General features: G+C 46.2%; 1 protein-coding gene across 5 annotated transcripts in view; it reads right to left on the bottom strand.

The window, feature by feature from the left end:
- Art4 (arginine methyltransferase 4) overlaps positions 1-18,414 on the bottom strand; it is a 62,323-nt gene that overhangs the window by 25,190 nt on the left and 18,719 nt on the right. For 3 of the 5 annotated variants that reach the window (XM_084577459.1, XM_084577460.1, XM_084577463.1), the window contains exons 8-11: positions 11,152-11,233; positions 10,252-10,427; positions 7,170-7,495; positions 6,311-6,370 (exon numbers count right to left, since the gene is read on the bottom strand). In XM_084577459.1, the coding sequence (XP_084433585.1) occupies positions 6,311-6,370; positions 7,170-7,495; positions 10,252-10,427; positions 11,152-11,233 (644 nt within the window). The remainder of the gene's footprint in view (positions 1-6,310; positions 6,371-7,169; positions 7,496-10,251; positions 10,428-11,151; positions 11,234-18,414) is intronic. The other 2 variants (XM_084577461.1, XM_084577462.1) reach the window with 1 other exon arrangement.

Raw genomic sequence — 18,414 nt, 5'->3', positions numbered from 1 at the left:
AAATTGTAGATTTCAGTTCACTGTTGCCAAAACTATACCCGATGACTGTTTTCATTCGCTGAAATATGTGAATTTTCTCTAAACGATCACATTCGCACGCATAAAGCGGCGCTCAAAATGGTGCACGAAAGGGGTGCCTCGACCAGTGCGATTCAAAACATATACTTGCGAGCATTTGCGCGCACTGCTTCATAGTCAAAACATTTCCCGCTTTTATTTTTTTTCCCAGCCACTCGCATAATACAGGAATTTGGGCAATATTGTAGCGAAGCAAGCGGCCAACATCGGCACTGCTACGAGCAACAAATTGTCGGAGAGCGATTTGGCGACAGCTGTTCGCAAGCGACAACGACACGTTTCCGAATATTTTGTGTTGGCGCAGCGTGACAGGATCGCCAAAATGATGCAAACATGTTTACGAATGCAGTTGACTATAGTAAACTAGACACAGTTTACCAATTCTTTCAGCAGTGTGACTGCGCCTGCTCCTTGATGTCATGAGTTTTTGGTTTTGGCCCATGTGACATTTCAATGTCATGTCTTCTGTTTCTTGACGTCAAGTAAAAACCTGGAAACTACAAACCGAAACTGAAACTGCTGCATACTAATTAAAAGATAATACATTATATATTGCGATTTTGGGCTTTTAACACCGTGCTCTATGCTTACAGAATCGCTAGGCACTATTTACAACGCAAAAGTACAGCACAAAAATTTGGTGTCCCTACCCCTTTAAACTTAAATTAGACAGCATCCCCAATCCCAATAAGTTACAAAATTACTCAGTTTATTATAAATAAAAATTCTACAGATATATATCTATATATATATATATATATATATATATATATATATATATATATATATATATATATATACATATCTTCTTTTTTTTTTTCCAGAAGTCTCACAAATTACAGGGCTGGGATTAACAATATGTAACCACCAGAGACAATGCAAAGAAATGGGATCACACCAACATAACAGCTGCATTACTCATCACATGCCAAGAATAGGAACTGTATGTCCTAAAATAAAATGAAAAGGGTGACTTACAAATGGCAACGCCAACCTGGAAAAAGCCACTAAAAACTGTGCCCATTTGTCACCGTTATTTCGAGAAGGGTGCCGTACCTTTAGCTTCTTTTGTCTGCCGTATTTACTCGGATGTAACACGACCGCGAATGTAATGCGAGGGGCAACTTTGCTAACTGCCCAACGGGAAAAAAATAAAACCATGAATGTAACCTGAGACAAGGGCTTTAAAAAATATCTTAAATAATTTAGACATTATGACCCTTGCAGTCAAAAACGCTCATTCGTGTCACTCATCGGAGGGCGAGTTCTCGGAAACCGAGCCTTGCTTTTCACTCTCGTCCTACCAGAGGATGTTGTCAAAAGCCTTTGGAGTCAGGCTCACATTTAAAAATCGCCTCCTGCTGCATCCACAACCTACGTATGGTAGATGATGTCTAGCCGTCGAGCTGCAGCAGAATGTCCAATTTCATGTATTAGAATAACTTTTCTTTTGAAGCAAGCGTCGTACTGTGTGCGGTGCAATGCTATTGTGCGAAATGCGGTAACAGAAGTAATAGCACTAATCCACTACGAATGATGCGACAAGCGCGTGATGAAGGTGATGTGATTCTGAGCCTACGAGCAAAAAGCACAACGTTTTGATTTTGGATGAATTGGGATTTGGCTTCCCCAGTACCCATGTTGCCAGCATAGCATCATAAAACCGCGGAAACTGTAATCGAGTGGTGATGGATTCATTATGGTTGCACCATGGCGCTGCTTTAGGCCAAATGAATCGCAGTATTAGATTATAAAGTAACAATAGACTTTGAGAGCAAAAAATCATGAAAAAAAAAAAAATCTTCCGTTACATTCGAGTAAATACGGTATTAACTTCTCAGACCATCTACCGATTTCTAAAGCTGCCCGTTTCATTGATTTTCTTATCAGACGGCCATGTGTTCATAAACAATACAGAGGTGTCCAACACAGCTACGTTACTGGCTACATGCACAGTAGCAATGGGAAACCCCAAAATCTTAGCCATATCAGACAGCCACTTTTTCGCATGTGAGAACCTCTCAATTAGGAACAACTACCTCCATTCCTGGCCAAATATAATGACGCCAACTACATCAAGCTCAGCCGTTTGCACAAACTTCCAGCATGTAATATCCATGTGGCATATGTGGATGCTACAGAGTTCAACGCATGAAACGTTCAAAAAAGATTTGTGATAAAAACTAGTACAGTCGAACCCGGTTATATCGAACCCGGATATATCGAATTTTGGTTATATCGAACTCGCACATATCCCCTTGAAAATCCCATGTAAAAGTATAGGAAAGCCGCGTCATATATCGAACTCAATTTCACCAGTCGTTCGATATATCGAACTCCGCACCACGCACTGGAAAGTGTGCCTTCCCCAAAGACGATCGCATCACCCTTGGCCTTTTGCCGCATGACGTTTTCAAGCCACGCGCGGAAGGAATGAGAGGGGACAGTTCTGGACAGCGCCGCGCCCATTCCCCAAAGGAGCGCCCATCTGCAGTTATCGTTTCCCGCGCGCCAACACATGCGCCAACACATGACGTTTGCAAGCCATGCATGTGCGTGGGTGTGCCCATTATTTTGCCGAGCTATCTCTCTTCTTCAGCACGCGCAACGCATGCGCCAAGCCAGCTCAGCCCGTTTTAAGACAAGCGTCGGACGCTTTCTCCAGTGTGTGTTGCGAACCCTCTGTGCGCGGCGGCTGACGTGGCTATGGCGCCTGCGGACGTTAAGAAGCGGCAGCTCTCTGTTTTTTTTCTTTTTTTTTTTCTAGGGTCATTCTTTCTTACCATTGTGCTGTACGAGCGACGTAGCGTAAGATATGGCGGCTGCGGAGGTTAAGAAGCGGCAGGCTTTTTTTTTTTTTCTTTTTTTGCGGGAGCCGTTTATCTTTGCATGTATGAATCAACGGAAGCACGCAGTCTGCTGCTGCGATCATGACGCCCGCCCCAAGCGCGACGTGATAAATCGAACCAGGCTTGTGCAATCAAGCCATCACGGGCACTCTGCCAAGTTCGCTCCCCGCCAGCGGAGGAGCTATAAAAAAGATAAACGCGCCCTGACATTATCGCTGCGCAGCATCTTGGCACGCTGCCAAGAAATGAGCTGTGGATGCGACGACCGAAACGGAGTGACGCGCGCCATCGACATGCAAGCGAAAACGCTCGCGATTTCTGCCGCAGCAACACAGAAACCTTGTATTGAGCTGTCGCGGTGGCTCCAGCAGCAAGAGGGACGCAGTTCCAACAAGTTTGAAATTTTTCGCTCTGTCGCTGCAACTCGTCGCTGAGATCGCTCAATCGCTTGCATGTGAGCGAGCTGGTCTTAACGCATTTTTTATTTTTTTCAAATTCTCGGGTGCAAAAGTGGAGGGTGGGTTCATTATGCGAGTGGGTTGCTTAGGCGACAAATACGGTATCGTTTTTTCGCATCGTAAGTGCCGTCACAAGCCGATTTTTGTATATCAAATTATCGATATATCGAACTATTTCGCAATCCCCTTCGAGTTCGATATATCCGGGTTCGACTGTATTACTGAAACTACAGTGTTCAAATGGATCTAATTCCACTCTCTTGCTAAAATATCAACATGCATAAAAGAAGGACAGGTCAAGTAAAAGCTTTCACAAATTTGTAACTAGGACAAGACTTCTTTCAATGTTATGTCGTTTTTTTTTAATGATCTTCACGAAATGTTGCCCCTGGATGACAGCAAAGGCAGGAATGCACAAACTTGGCGAGCTACAGCATTAACTATGCACAGATATCATTACAGATAACTACAGCAAATTTTTCTGGAACAGAAAGAAAAGAAATGCACTAGGCGGGCAAGTGTAGCGAAAAAAAAAAAAAAATACACGACTGTCTTATTTTTTTGTTTTACTTCTAGTCAGGGCAACACGATTCTCTGGTGTCTGCAAGGCTACGTGGTCAGTGGGATTATTCGCATGCACAGATTCCCAAGCCCCTTACAATGGCTCTCGACTTGCCTGAGCGGCTATTGGTGGAAGGCAGGCAACAGCAAAGAAAATGCGTGCACAGAGCGAGCAATGTTTAGACAAGCATGCGCATTCCTGTGTCGGGTTAAACAACTCTCGTATACTGAAACCTAAAAATTGCCTTCTCAAGGCAGGGGTGACAGGGCTTGTTCAGCACAGCTAAACGTAAGCAGAAAACTTGCGCAACTGCGTCTCATACGGTGCTGTCTGCGCAGTGCTTAATGCAGCATAGTTCTGTTTTCAGGCTTTCGGTCGATAGCACTCACGCTAGAGTGGTGATGGAATTGAACCAGAGGCTTTAACAAGGCTCATGCTGTCTTCAACTGTGGTCAACTCAGATACAACATGCTGGTCTGCTACCACCGTCCTGTGGTCAATGTTCAAAGTTCACGGCAGATCAAAAATGACCGAGTAAAGCAAAATTCAATGCATGGAGAGCCTCGCACTGTTCTGTATAAGGTGTGTACAAGTATTCAAAAATTTTAATTCAAGTTTTCGAATAGAGTTTGCTACTCTATCCTCACTGCACTTTCACTATTTAAACTATTAGCGAGCAGCTATAATAGCCAAAGTGAGGCTCGAGAGCCTCGCACTGTCCTGTATAAGGTGTGTACAAGTATTCAAAAATTTTAATTCAAGTTTTCGAATAGAGTTTGCTACTCTATCCTCACTGCACTTTCACTATTTAAACTATTAGCGAGCAGCTATAATAGCCAAAGTGAGGCTCGTGAGCCTCCTAACATGTTGAATTTACAACTTTCTAGTTGATCTGAACAGGCAGTGAAACATAGCCACATTTCCAAATGGCACGCTGACGGCCATCTCGAGGCACCGCCGCGCGCTCGCACGTTGGAAAAAGAAGTGTGGTACCATGCGAGACATCAGTATGCCCATACTCGCGTACAATTTTCTGTGGCTGTGCCTAGCCTTTGCTGTAGAGCCACGGAAAGTTGCTCGCGAACTAGTGCAAAATAAATTACCATGATGTGTCACTGCTACTTACAATAGCACAGAGGTATACACACACCACACAGCAATATTTGGACAATGAGACGAAGACATCTGACATTTGCGACAAGTTCCGCTCTGAACTGATTTTGCATGTCACGCACTCCCCCACCGACCTCTCCCGATTACAACCGTTCCAGTACGTGCTGCACAGACAAACCAGGCTTTAAAGGCCCACTGTTCGCCCTCCGGTCGAAAATATTTTCTTCCCCGGTGACTGTGAGACTTCGCCCCCAGAACGTAAAGCCGCAAAATGTTTTTGAAAAGAGTAGCTGATAACGCAGTTACAGACACCCCAATCACCCGATTCTGTCGTGTTTATCTCCTTCCGTTCCCTTGCAAAGGTTTTTCACTCTCTTACCCGGTCGTCTAGCCTCCCCAAGACAAATTCCCCTTCCTCCGCCGCGTTTAGCGGGAGGTGGGGCGTGGCGCTCCGCCTGGCGTAAAAAAAAAAAAGGGGGGGGGGGGGGGGGAAGGGGCGAGGGAGCGCGCGCCTCTGAATTCAGTCGGGCCGTGGCGAGGGAAAAGCGCACAACGAGCGGTAGACACCCATCATTCACCCTCAGTCAGCGAAACGGACCAATGGACGTCGTTCGCGGGAAGACGGGCCAGCGCAGGAAACGGGGAAGCTGGCTTCCCGAAGGAGAGCATGAGAAAGCTTTGATTTGTATTTTCGTTGCTTTGCGGCGCGCATGTCACTGTAGCATTTTGCACAGACTATCTCCGCTACCTGATCGAAACACTGGGCTCCTTCGCCTAAAAGGTCCTTCCCTGGACAGTGGCCCTTTAACAAGCAGCATGTTTTGCTCACCAGACCAGAAACTCACGCGCTGATGATGTAGACTAGACATCTCTTTCAAAAGACACTGTTTATATTATTATTATTATTTTTTTTTTCTGTTTGAAGTGCATCTCATCTAGCATGCAACTGTACGGATTTGTAGTTTCTGCATGCCAGAGAGAGAGAATTTCACGGTACCACGTAAACAAGAGAGCAGGTAACTTCCCCCTCAGAAGTCTAGAACGACAAACTGACCGTTTCAATCTATAGCGTTATGCTGCCCAACAAACGCAAGACGAACATCATCCGTCTTTACATGTGGGCCACACTAGCGACATTACAATGCGACATGAAGTGGCCACAAGCGTGGAGGCCAAAAAATTCAGCAAAGGTTCAAATCCTTACGTCCACTGTGCTGCCCATAGCAATTAGGTTAAGGTTAAGTACCTACTGCTTAAAGCATAGGCACCATAGTCGACAGCTTCACCACTAGGCTTGTACGAGTAGCAACCTGCAAACAATGAAGAGCCAAGCCACATGTCACTTCGTGCCCCGGCTTTGCCTGGGCTGGCGTTACAGCAAGCTCTGCGGTTGGCCGGCAGTTCTGGCGGGGGGCTCGTGGGCACAGGAGCGCCCATTTGCGCGACACGACAGTCGATACCACTCGGATGTTCGACGACTTTTGCGGGGCCCTTTTGGCTTCTCTTGTTGCTAATTGAGTCTTAGGGCACATAATGAGTTATCTATCGTACGCCCAACACCTGGTTAAAATGTCCATGTTCCGTTAAAGAAAATAGGCGTTCTCAAATTCCTTTCTTCTGGCACTTTAAAAGGATACATGCCAAATTACAACTGTGCCTTCTCATAACAGCAGCCTAGGATAAAAAGGAAAGTTAGCACAAAAAAATAAAACAGACAAATGCTTTTTTTCTTTCTCCCTTTTCAAAGAGTTCAAGTTCTGTAAAAAAAAAAAAAAAAAAAAAAAAAAAAAAAAAAAAAAAAAAAAAAAAAAAAAAAGCTGGTTTACTTGTACATGTTGTCGCATATGCTAAGAGGAGGTTAACATGGGTTTGAGTGCAAAACTGTGTGTGCATGGCATGCATGACCAATGTAAAGGTGGCATGAAATCGCTTTAAAGAAACGTTCTACTTTCGTCTGCAGGCCCTTGCAGGAGACAGAGACAAACTGTCCGAGCTTCAGAAACCAACCAGCTCCATAGTTCGCGCAAGCCCCCATGCCAGTAGTAGTCGACCAAGAAAAAGAGAGAAAGGAAAGAAGGAGAACGAAAACTGAGATGACTGTTGCCGTACCGTTGGCGGCGGCCGAGGCGGCGTCCAGGGTGGACCAGTAGGCCTCACTGGGCGACGTGTCGTGGCAGCCGGGTGGCGGTTGGGGCGGCTGCCCCGTGTACCGGAAGAACGGGTTCTTCAGGTCCAAGCTGTTGGCCGCCCGGATGCCCCCTTCCAGCTCCAGCTCAATGTCCACATCGTAGCTCTGGCGCCGGTTGGAGCGCAGCACCACGCGGCCACCCAGCCGCTGTCCGCGCTGCACAAACAGCGGGCTCTCCAACAGGCACCGCACCTGGTACCAGTGGGTCAGAGGCTGTGTGGGCCCCGTCGACAGCCACACTGTCTGCCTGCACAAACAAACAACCAACAATGGAGGCAGTTCGGTATGGTACTATGGATACAGAATGCCACTGCCACTTGGAGAATGTACAGTTTAGCAGCTAAAATACATCGTGAAGCAGGTATACATGACAAGACAATATGAAAAAGCCGCCATCAATCACCCGCCTGCATTGTGAGCAGCATACACCGTTGTTCATTCATCCTTTATTTGCTCCAGAATATTTAATGACATTAGTTGTGCACCGATATGAACACGGTCGCTCAGACCGCGGACACGTGAACAACACGAACACTTGTTCGCACCACTGCATACAAAAGGATGCAACAGATCCGTAATGCACCACTAGGTTGCAAGCAATGAAGCCACAAAGCTGGGGAGCATGCTCTAAGTCTCTGTTGCCGCAGATAAGAAACAAGGAAGACATTAAAGGGGTCATGACAGCTAACTGAGCATAAACTGATTGCATTTCACTCCTCGCACGTTAAATTCCAAATCTTTGAAATTTAACCTTATTTCGAGCAGTAGATAGTTCTAAAATTAATTTTTTATTATTTAATACCAGAATCAGCTTTCTGGTCTGGCAACAATTGGCCGCTGACGTCACAACGAGATATTACCCCATGTCCACGGTGTCAGCTGCACTCTTGCATGCATGCCGTGAATAGTGGTCGCCGAGTTGTTTTCTTTTTTCTTCAGCAAAAATATTTTAACCACATAATCTCTTTTCTTCGAGAAGCCTTCACTACAATATGTGACCATAGTGATCCTCCGATTTATTTTGGGCTTTGTCTAGATTGTTGAGGAGGCTGAAATCGACGGGTTCATGCTGTATAATTTAGGCATACAATCAGAAGCATATTTTTTTTATGTTATGTGAGTTAGCTTGTTTCAGCAGCAAGCGCTCCCGCATATAAACAGGCACTTGTCGAACGTTTCCTTCGACCATGTACATGCACTGCGAAAGTGGGGAGAGGTTAGCGTCATATGTTCCCGATTGCTGAGCTATTGCTGCCACTCTTTCAGTCCGAAAACTAATCTCAAACAAGCATACCTTGACGCGAGACCATACCTTGCGACATTAAAGGAGCACACAAAACTTTTGAATGAAGCGGTACCTCTTGACTTGCCGTTATATGCGCATGTTGGTCAGGCTTAATTATTTTCGGCATGGTAAAGCATTTTTGCGAAACTATGTTCAGACTGGCCACGGCCAGCGCACGAAAGCATGTGCCGCCGCCGCTTTGGTTCCGTCATCGCAAAACCCAAAGCGATTCGATTGCTCTTCACTGCATGCCCACACCGAAATAAGAGCCTCCCATCCGTTGCCGTCTCCGTCTCGCCTCCCCCGTAGCCACGCGCGCGACTGCGACAGACTCCCGAGCCTCACCTTGCATTTTTCTAGTGCTTCCCCAGCAAATGACTCGTGAGTGCTTCAACGTAAGCATACACCAGTTAGTTACACCAGTTAGTATTTAGTGTATGAACCCTGAACTCCTGCAGGAATGCGCCGGTTCGCTGATTATGACTGCGCCCCCAGCATGCTTGTTTACATAGCTTTTGCAATGATTGGGTGTATGCTGCTCGTTCGCACGGCTTAAAATGCACGCTGAGCTAGCAATACCAAAACTATCCACTTCTTTTCCCACCGCTTGCACCTTTACTTGCTCACAAACTACAACTGCGCTGCAAAAAGCGCCTTGGATGCTACGTCCTCTGCCTGCGCCGGATATACACACAAGCGGCGCCGACAGCCGCCGGCTGCGCTCGCTAGACAGTCACATATCGACGCTTCCCGCTGTGTCCTTTGATATTAGAGCCTGCATTGCAGACGACGCTCCGCCGCGTATCCTGTGTGATGTTACACGAGCATTTCAAAATGGCGGTCGCTCTCGGTGGGAGGAGCTCCCCGATCACGACTTCTATCGAGTTTTTTTTGTAATATTCACCGCGTGCCAGGCACTAAAACTTTGCCAAGTAGAATCACAGATCTGTATATTATAAAACGGTGAAACGGTAATACAACGAATGACCCTGTTATTGCTCTTTTAACTTAACAGACTCCACTTAAATGAGCGTTCGACATGCACATTTACAAGAGGCGGCAACAGTGGTGAGAACTAAAGACTGACGTGCCATGAAAAAAATACAGTTCCCCGTTCCTCCTACCCATTTCACCCCCCATCTGATCCCTACGTGAAAGGCACATGCCTACTAGGTGTGTCTAGGTGGAAAGGAATTTTAAGAAGCCCGTGTATCGGCAAAACGAAAAATCTCTGTCGGCGGATTTCACAGCACAAAAATGACATCCAGCAATTTAACTCGGAAAGCAACCCCCTCGCTGAGCACTGCGAACATGCCAACAACAAAATAGCCTTTGAGGAGGTGAGCGTACTTGATGTGAAGACCAACCCTTTCAAAAGACGCCACGTCGAGTGATGGCTCATCCGGCTGACAGCTGCAGCAATGAACAGGAAACCGGGGACACTACCCTCCGCGTACACAATTGGACTTCGCCACGTGTGAAGAAAGGGGAAGAGCAGGTCGCTGGCAGCTACTGCGGGCCTCGAATCTTAGTCGCCCCTGAGGAAGGGACCGAGTTGGTTCCGAAACGTCGGGTTCTAATAAATAATTTGGTTGACGATAAGTGTTTCTCTTCTGTTTTAAGTACCCAACCAGGCGGAGTTTCGCCGAAGATGTTCTCGTTCAAGTCATACTAGCTACAGCTTGCTGGCTACTGCCGAGACAGTATGTCAAACTTACACGGATCCAATGAAGGCAACGTCAAACCAGAAGGCTAGGCCGTGCAGCTCCCCAGACTGGAGCATGGTGAACTGCAAGGGAACCTCGATGCAGTGCAGGTCACTCTCCGAGGCACGCTCAAAGTCCACCGTGTGCCGTAGGGATTTGGCCAGGCAGATGCGCACATCAAACGTGTCCTGCATGTCATCACAGACCAACAGTCAGTGCGGGTCCATCGCCGCTCCATCCCAATACAGCGAGAAGCATCAAATACAGCTCGGAGGACACACCTTAGCTGCCATTTCTACTGCAGTGCGACTCCCGAGTCATTTATCTATGTTTCTCACAGCATTGGGATGGAGCAGCGATGTATCGCTGCTCCACCCAAAGCAGAGAGGAACATCGAAGATGAGTCGGAGGACGCACCTCAGCTGCTATTTCTATTGCAATGTTCCTACTCCCAGGTGTGTATAGTATATTGCCATTTCTTGTCTAAGGAGGAAGAAAAAAAAAAAAAGCAAGGCTAAATATCCTACGTCAGGTGTGAGACAGCCAGACAGTCATGTTCCCAATACAAAGTAATGACGCTTTTGGGAAACAGTTTTTCATTTTGCTGCCATCTGGAGACCAAAGGCACTACCCACATAGGATATCAGACTGTTTTGTGAAAACAGGTACAGCCCCAGTGAACAAATTATATTTATCGCGCCTTAACGGCACAGGAAAAAAAAAAAAGTGTTAACAGGCTTCGACTATAAATGGTCCAAGGTCTGCGATGGCCAATTTAAAACGAGAGCCGTCTTTTATTGTGGCAATTGGATCGCTTGTCTTTGACCTCACTTTAAAATACAACACCTTCGCATCAACACTGCTCGTAGTGGAACTCCTGCTCCCAGTTAGTTTCTCACACACTCAACTCACCACAATGGGCTGGCGGAAGTACTCCTTGACGGCCGCCTCCCGCAGGCTGGACAGGTCCACACCATGGAAGCTCTGCTGGTACCTGGACAGCCGCCCCAACACCTACATCACAAACCTTGGCAGATGGTCCGTACCGGTGGATCTAACAGTCCACAAAGGCATGGACGGCGGACACAACATTTGCAACCAGTAACAAACTGCTTCCTTTCTTGGCCATTGCAATTTGAGAACCGCTTGACCGCAAACTTTAGATCTGTTCAGTTTGGCCGCAACTGCCGTACTAGTGCCATGAAGCGACCACGAGCGTGCAGCATCTCGCAGCCTCGCACTAGCAGTCTTGAATAAAGGCCACCTGGCTGCCGCACCTATACCAACCTCCACCAACACCCTGGGCCACATGAAGGAATTTTGCGGACCAAATTTCAACGATGTCCTGGCCATTTGCTGAGCTAAATGCCCACTCTTCTGAACAGTCTTGTGTGCATCCCAATCGCATCATTTACCAGTGTGCAATAAAGTGCTGCCTGCTGGGCTTGACTTTGACTGCAGAGGTTTACAAACCTGACACTACACAAACCTCTACAAAAGGCAAGGACCAGAATGGCGAACCGGTGCCACATGCTTGTATGTGACCAGGATAAGTGAGAACATTGCTACCTCGTTAATGCCTGTACATTAATGTAAGCACTCATTAATGAATTTTTCTTGCTGGGAATTAAGCAGACGATCACTAACATAACTGTTTTTTTGTTTTACTGTATCTGGTCTTTATGGCATCAAACTGACCGATTAATAAATTTCTGCCGTGCCCTTCCTGTCTACAACGAGAAATATATCCCAGTATGGCTTGGTCGATATGCAGACCAGGTGATGTAGTGACGGTACTGCTAACGCTATAGGCACAATCATTCGGTATGCAAAAAGAGCACTTAGCAAGGGCCTACCGTGCTTTTTCAGCCATGTGCAGAATTGCGTCCTCGCTGAAAAACACAGCAAGCTTTTATGTCGAGAGCTGCAAGAGAACGCGCCTGTACACAAGATACAGCCCAGCAGTTCAGAGTAGCGAGCATCAAAGCTCAGCATACTCCTTCTGACCCATAACCATGCTAATTTGAGTCGTCTGTGGCTTCAAAGTGGAAGTTACCGATATGATAGAAAACTACAAGACTGACATACATGCTCACTGCAGTCATTGTAACCTTTCCTGCTGCAAAATCGGAGCTTTAGCACATCCGTTGACCAGGGCGATCATGGGGTCACAGTTATATAGTTGCTGCACAAGCCTAAAGGAGCCAAAAGGTCAAAAGTCACGACTTTCATCACACTGGCGTATGTGATGGAAGCCAAAATGCAGAGGTGGTTGCGCTGGTTACAAGTCCAATATAGCTTGCTCATGGTAGAAATAGTATGGTAGCGTAACTCCCATAGAAGCCTGCGTGTCGACTTGAGCGAGGCATTAGTTTCCCGGCGACCCCTGCGAACTGTGAGGCAAAACAAACAGGTGACATCGCTTGTGACGCCACAGTGACATACTTTTGGCAGGGAATTTGTTTTTTTACTTATGAACGAGAAACAAGGCCAACAATGACGGAGGCAGAACGATGCTCGGATAAGGCAAAAAAATGGGCACCGTAACTGTTCAGCCAACTTTACTTGACATGGATTTCTACTGTCAAGTTTTATGTTAACTGAAATGTTAAGGCATCTTTAACCGCCTTATCGTAGCATCGTTCTGCCTCCGTCGTCGTTAGCCTAGTCTTTTGTCGCGCGTCATGTAAACGCATTCTGGGGCTTATTTCTTCGGGCACGTTTGTGAACAAGGGCGTTCAAGTGAATTCGGCTAGCACATGGATAGAATCACATGGCTTGAGGGATTTCACTAAGGGCTGAAGCTTCACTAATGAGTGAAGCTGTGTTGCACAGAAAGCCAGGCTTTATTATTTCACGATTACTTACATAGAAGCTTCACGACAAAGCAAATCTTGAAGTGTAGGAAAGCGACCACCGCTAATTCGTCACGGTCTTTATGAAATCTTCGTGATAACAATATGACCTGAGCGTAGGTCTCCAAACGAGACTCCGTGAGATTATAAAAGGGTAAAAGATTTTGCTAACAAGTAAAGTACATATCAGTGTCAAAGAACAAAGAAAAACGAACGGAATAACTAACGCTAGCACGAGAACACCAACCTGTAATAGCTTAGGTAAGCAATTCAAATTGGGATTGCTAGTATTTAGAAGTTAATGCGTCTGAGAAGTAAAAATATCTGCGATATAGCTTCGCTCCAACAAATCTCGCCCTGTTCACGATTCCATTATTTTACTCGTGCTTCATTTGTCATTGAGAGGAGTCAATATGAGGCTACAAATTTACAACTTAATCATTTAACATGTTCATGAGAAAGATCCCATTAACAATAGGAACATCCCTGTGATAACAGCTAGAGCACATTCAGCGACTATTGGTGCAGTAATACGACGCAGTAAGCAAAACATGCAGCAAAGGGAGCGGAACGGAAGGCTTTGCGCAATGCGACACGCGTCTTGAGGGCAATAAAATCTCACCTTCACCGTTCAATTAAAACAGATGCAGCGATACGCCGCTCATGCAGATGTGTATCCGTAAAACAAGCCACCACTTTTGCGACGTGCCTGGGAGGCCGAGCTGTGATGCAGCATTGTCCCATCGTCCGGAAATGCGCACATGCAGCGGCAATCAGTTTCTTATCGAGCACACACTGTCTTCGCCTTGCTGTAAAGCTCTACCACAACCAGCAGAATGAAATACTGACTGTTTGGTACGGATAACCCACTCTGTACGCAGCGCGCAACGATGAACGTTGAACCGGGGCCGATGCCGCACCCATTCCGCGGATGAAAATCTGAACCATATCTGAGCTTTGGGCAACTACGCAGCGGATACTAAATGGCTGAGAGAGGTCGTTAGAAACAAGTTAAAATATTATTATAAATGTGACACGTTTTTTCTTACACAAGAAACAAAAACTGCATTCATTCCTGAGCGCGAATATTATGTTTACTTTCTAGTTCTTTGGAGTTCTGGCAGATCTTATTTTCTGTGCTTTAGTAATTGGCCTCATAGTTCGCAAGGGCCCTCATCATCGAGTTGATGCCGCTGGCAATAGGCAGCTGCACACGTTTTTTTTCCAAGTAACGCGGCCATTTGTATTGACCTTGGCTTGCTCAGTTTTAACCTCTCTGCTAGACATATATTTCATGAAATACTGAAAATGCTAGATGCTTATGGGGAAGTGGTACTACCTAGAATTGCAAGATGCTCTATTTTTTTTTCTTAATTTTCTCCCAGACAAAGCAACATTTGCTTCGTTCAAACACTATGCAATGTCTACAATCTGCCCGCTTCATCTCTACTCTTGTGGAGGCTTACCAGATACCACCAGAAGTTTGCTCTCGCGTTAACTAATGTCCGCCTGAGGAAGCGATCGCCTCTGCAAATAAGTTTGAACAGCTCTTGTAATGCCACGTGAGCTGCTGGGAATAGGCACTTGCTTGGGGCACGTGATATCCACCACCTGTCCAAGACTACTGTATAAACCGAAATATAGATCAAGATATTAAAAAAAAAGGCAAGCTAAAGTCACCCCTAGTCTTGTATAAGCGGCCTTTAGCAGAATTTGAGGCACTGTCTGGCAACAAGTGGCGTGCCTGCTCATGAACGGACAGCCAAAACCGTATCGACATCCTGCAGTTGCTGGCATTTATTTTTCCATCTCAAGCGCATTTATCTTTGCGAGCGCTTTTTCGTTCGACCTATGAGAGTATAAAATGCTTCATTAGCGATGAATAACGACATGTCGAGTCAGTTTACAGTGGGTTTGCAGAAAAAGTGATGGTCGCTGAAGCGAGCAGCAACATAGCGCCCTCTCGGTGAGGGTTCGGCGTTTCAGAAAAAGAGTATGCGGGGCCATGGACAAGATCAGCTGCTCGCATGCAACCTTTCAAGAAATGCTGGGTAAGCAACACGCTTGAAGAAACTAGATGACACACTCTGGGAGGTGGCGCGCAGCAAAGAGTTGTCTTGCGGCGAAGCTGGTGAAGTTTAGAGTGAGATCGTAGCTCCGGTAATGCAGGGACACAGCCGACAAAAAAATATGTGCTTCTTCACTTCTTTTTTTTCGTTTTATTTTTATTTCTTTTTTCACTTCACCGCAAGGGGGTCAACATATATTCCCACTTGACCTAAAATACAGTTTATACGGTACTTTAGGTCCCTGAAATAGTCTGACTGTTATGTTTCTGAAGAAAGCCAGACTTAAACACGACAGTACTTGAAGCAATCAAAGATGCCAGTGACCTGGCCCACTAACCATGGCCTACCCCAAACAAATGGCATAGCACAGAGCTGTGTGCCATCAACCTCGTCGTTGGCACAAAGCAAGAACGGTTGCATCGTGGGACATGCACTGGCACTGTCAGAGGTGGGAGATGCTCATTAAGACGTTGACATAGCTTCATAGCCAGACATTAACAGGGCTGGTGCCAGCTGCTGCTATGACTTATCCGGTCAATTTTAGACTGGAAACTACAGGACAACAGAAATAGTTCGATTTATAAGTAGGTAGTCAAGCAACAGTTATCAAGGTTTTGCTGCACGTGCAACCAGTTCTGGTCGAGGAAGCCTAAAATTTGTGCCATTTTCTTTTCCCCCCACTTTTGGGAACAGCAAGCATAGTGCGAGTACGCCAATAGAACTGAACTGAATCTAAGGCCCAAATGTTGTCGACCCTAACTTTTTCATTTTAGCACCAAATTTATCGCCGGGGTGGCGCAGTGGTTACGGCGCCACCCCAAGGATGCTGGATCGAATCCCGGCCTAGCGGCCGCTTTTCCATGGAGGCGAAAAGCAAGGCACCCGTGTGCTGTGCGATGTTAGTGCATGTTAAAGAACCCCAGGTGATTGAAATTTCCGGAGTCCTGCACTATGCCGTCTCTCATAGCCTGAGTCGCTTTGGGACGTTAAACCCCACAAACCAAACCAAACCAAACCAAACCAAACCGCTATGGTCAATTGGAAAAATTAAAAATACATATAAAAAATAAAATAAACTACATTATTTGCCTTCCTTGTTCATAGAGGTGGTGACTTTGCCCGACAGGTGGTGGTAGGCAAAAGAGAAAGGAAAAAACCCAGTAACCTCCAATGCATGTGCTGCACTGAAATCTGAAACTACAGGACCAACGGCAGTTAGTATGCAGCCTACCAGCCTCGTCAAACAGGCCGCACACAGTCTGATAGGCATGAAACGTTTTTGTTACCACAGTTGCTCTCAGTTTGCCTTTCTGGCATTGTTATACCCCGGTCAGACGAGCAAGTTTAGTGTCACTTTCAACGAGTGCACTCGCGTTTAGTGTCCTTCGCATCGTGTCACACGAACTTTAATGACACTCGCTGCCGAACATACTCGGCGCGAAGTGAGTTTGGTGAACTCACAACACTTTGTCCAGCAGGCGAGTGTGTAGTCTCAACAGCAGGGCACTGACATATCACTCATACATTTTTGAAGATTACAATGTTTTGAAATGTTTATCGTAATTTCATGAGTGTTTCTATTAATAAGCAAGAGATTTAAGCTCTCAACAACTAAAAACGATGCGTATACACTTCATTAGCTACCCTCGCTCTCAGTGCTTGCGCTAAGGCGAAGGCGTTCGTCTGCTGCTGCACTTTGACGGTATGCGGTATCTCAAGCTGCATAAATGAATTTGGAGTTATTTGTAACCCAATCTCTAGAAAGTCGTCACTTGACACGGCAGCTTTTCGCTCAAGCGCCGGCCGGAGACACCGCCGCTTTTCCTCCCGCAAGCCGCCAACGACAAGCCAGCACCTTTACGGTGCATCCGGCCCCGCTGTCACCGGCGTCAGAAAAGTGTGCGAGAATTTGTTTTTCCCTTAAATAATAATCCCTGGAGTAAAGCAATGTAAGTAATTAATCTTTCCTGGGGATCGTTGACCCGCACCGAGTCGCTAGTAGGAGTAATTGCTGAGACACAAGCAAATTTCTGCTCACAACACCCTTGCAGTACAAGTATACGCTTTCTCCGCTCCTAATTGTAGTCGATTTGAATTGCACTTTTCTCTTATTATCAACAAACAGTAAGGCTGACAATAAGGCAGTGCCACGAATGAGCCATATTAAGCTGGCCATACGAAAGCGCCACCCACTGATACTTCGATGCGAAGCAAACTATAGGCCTAGCGACGACCACGGAAGAGCACACGGCCAAGCACTACTTGCACCGTGCGCTCTGCTATTCACGGACGCTCACGGGCGACACTACAGCGGAAAGCTAGTAGCCTCCGGTGCTGTGAACGCTGCGAACTCGCCTACTTTCGTGATGCTGCGGAAACCGGACCATTTTCGACGTTGTGCACATCTACATGCCAAGCAAACGCTGTGAAGACATGACGATGCTGACGTACGTGGGTGCTGCGCCGCTGAACATTTTAGGCTGCATAAAAGCACCGTCGGACATGATTTCATGCGAAAAATGCACGCTGCTCTTAATCATTGTGCATTTTTTGCGTTCGCACACCGGTGACTCCGCTCCATATGTAGGCGCTACCGGCATTTTCTCGGTTAACAATGCAAATCAAAGTCACAAAGCTATGTTCGCGATAACCGCAGTTAGCAGCGCTATAGCATAAACGAGTTCAGTTTTGCATGTAAACAGCAGTAACCATGCTCGTTAGCAAAAACAGCAGTCTATCTAACATGCCCGTGCGACATAGCGATGCTTTTTTAGTCAAAACCATGTACTCAAATGCACAAATAAACTGAATATTAGCTTGGGGTCATTGTGTTTGATAAAATTGAATTTTAAGGTATTTCCGTGAAAACTAACTAATTTTCACATAGGGCTGCAGCATCCGCATCGGCACTGCCGTCATTTCAAAATGACACTTGATTTTGCCATGTGACGGCGAGCACTGAACGTGTCATTCTTCCTACGTAAGTGCACTTCGTGAAAGTGTCACTAAACTTGCCCGTGTGACTGGGGTATCGCACACCTGCAGTTTTTGAGGTGCATTTAACCCAATGCAAGCAAAGATGGGCCATAAAGATAGCAATGAGAACTAACAGGGAAGCCAACACAAACATCGCTTCAAGCCCCTGCACTAACTGCGCCTTCTTTTTACATTTTGACGAACATGTTAATCGAGGGTGCATTTGGCAGGAAATGTCCCAGAACTGAGCAGCTAGAATATACGCCTATGAGCAT

The sequence above is a fragment of the Amblyomma maculatum genome, chromosome 8 (assembly GCF_055883805.1).
Source record: "Amblyomma maculatum isolate TAMU_Amacu chromosome 8, ASM5588380v1, whole genome shotgun sequence".
Taxonomy (NCBI): domain Eukaryota; kingdom Metazoa; phylum Arthropoda; class Arachnida; order Ixodida; family Ixodidae; genus Amblyomma; species Amblyomma maculatum.
The sequence above is the reverse complement of the archived record's forward strand: the minus strand, read 5'-3'. Positions and strand labels throughout refer to the sequence as shown.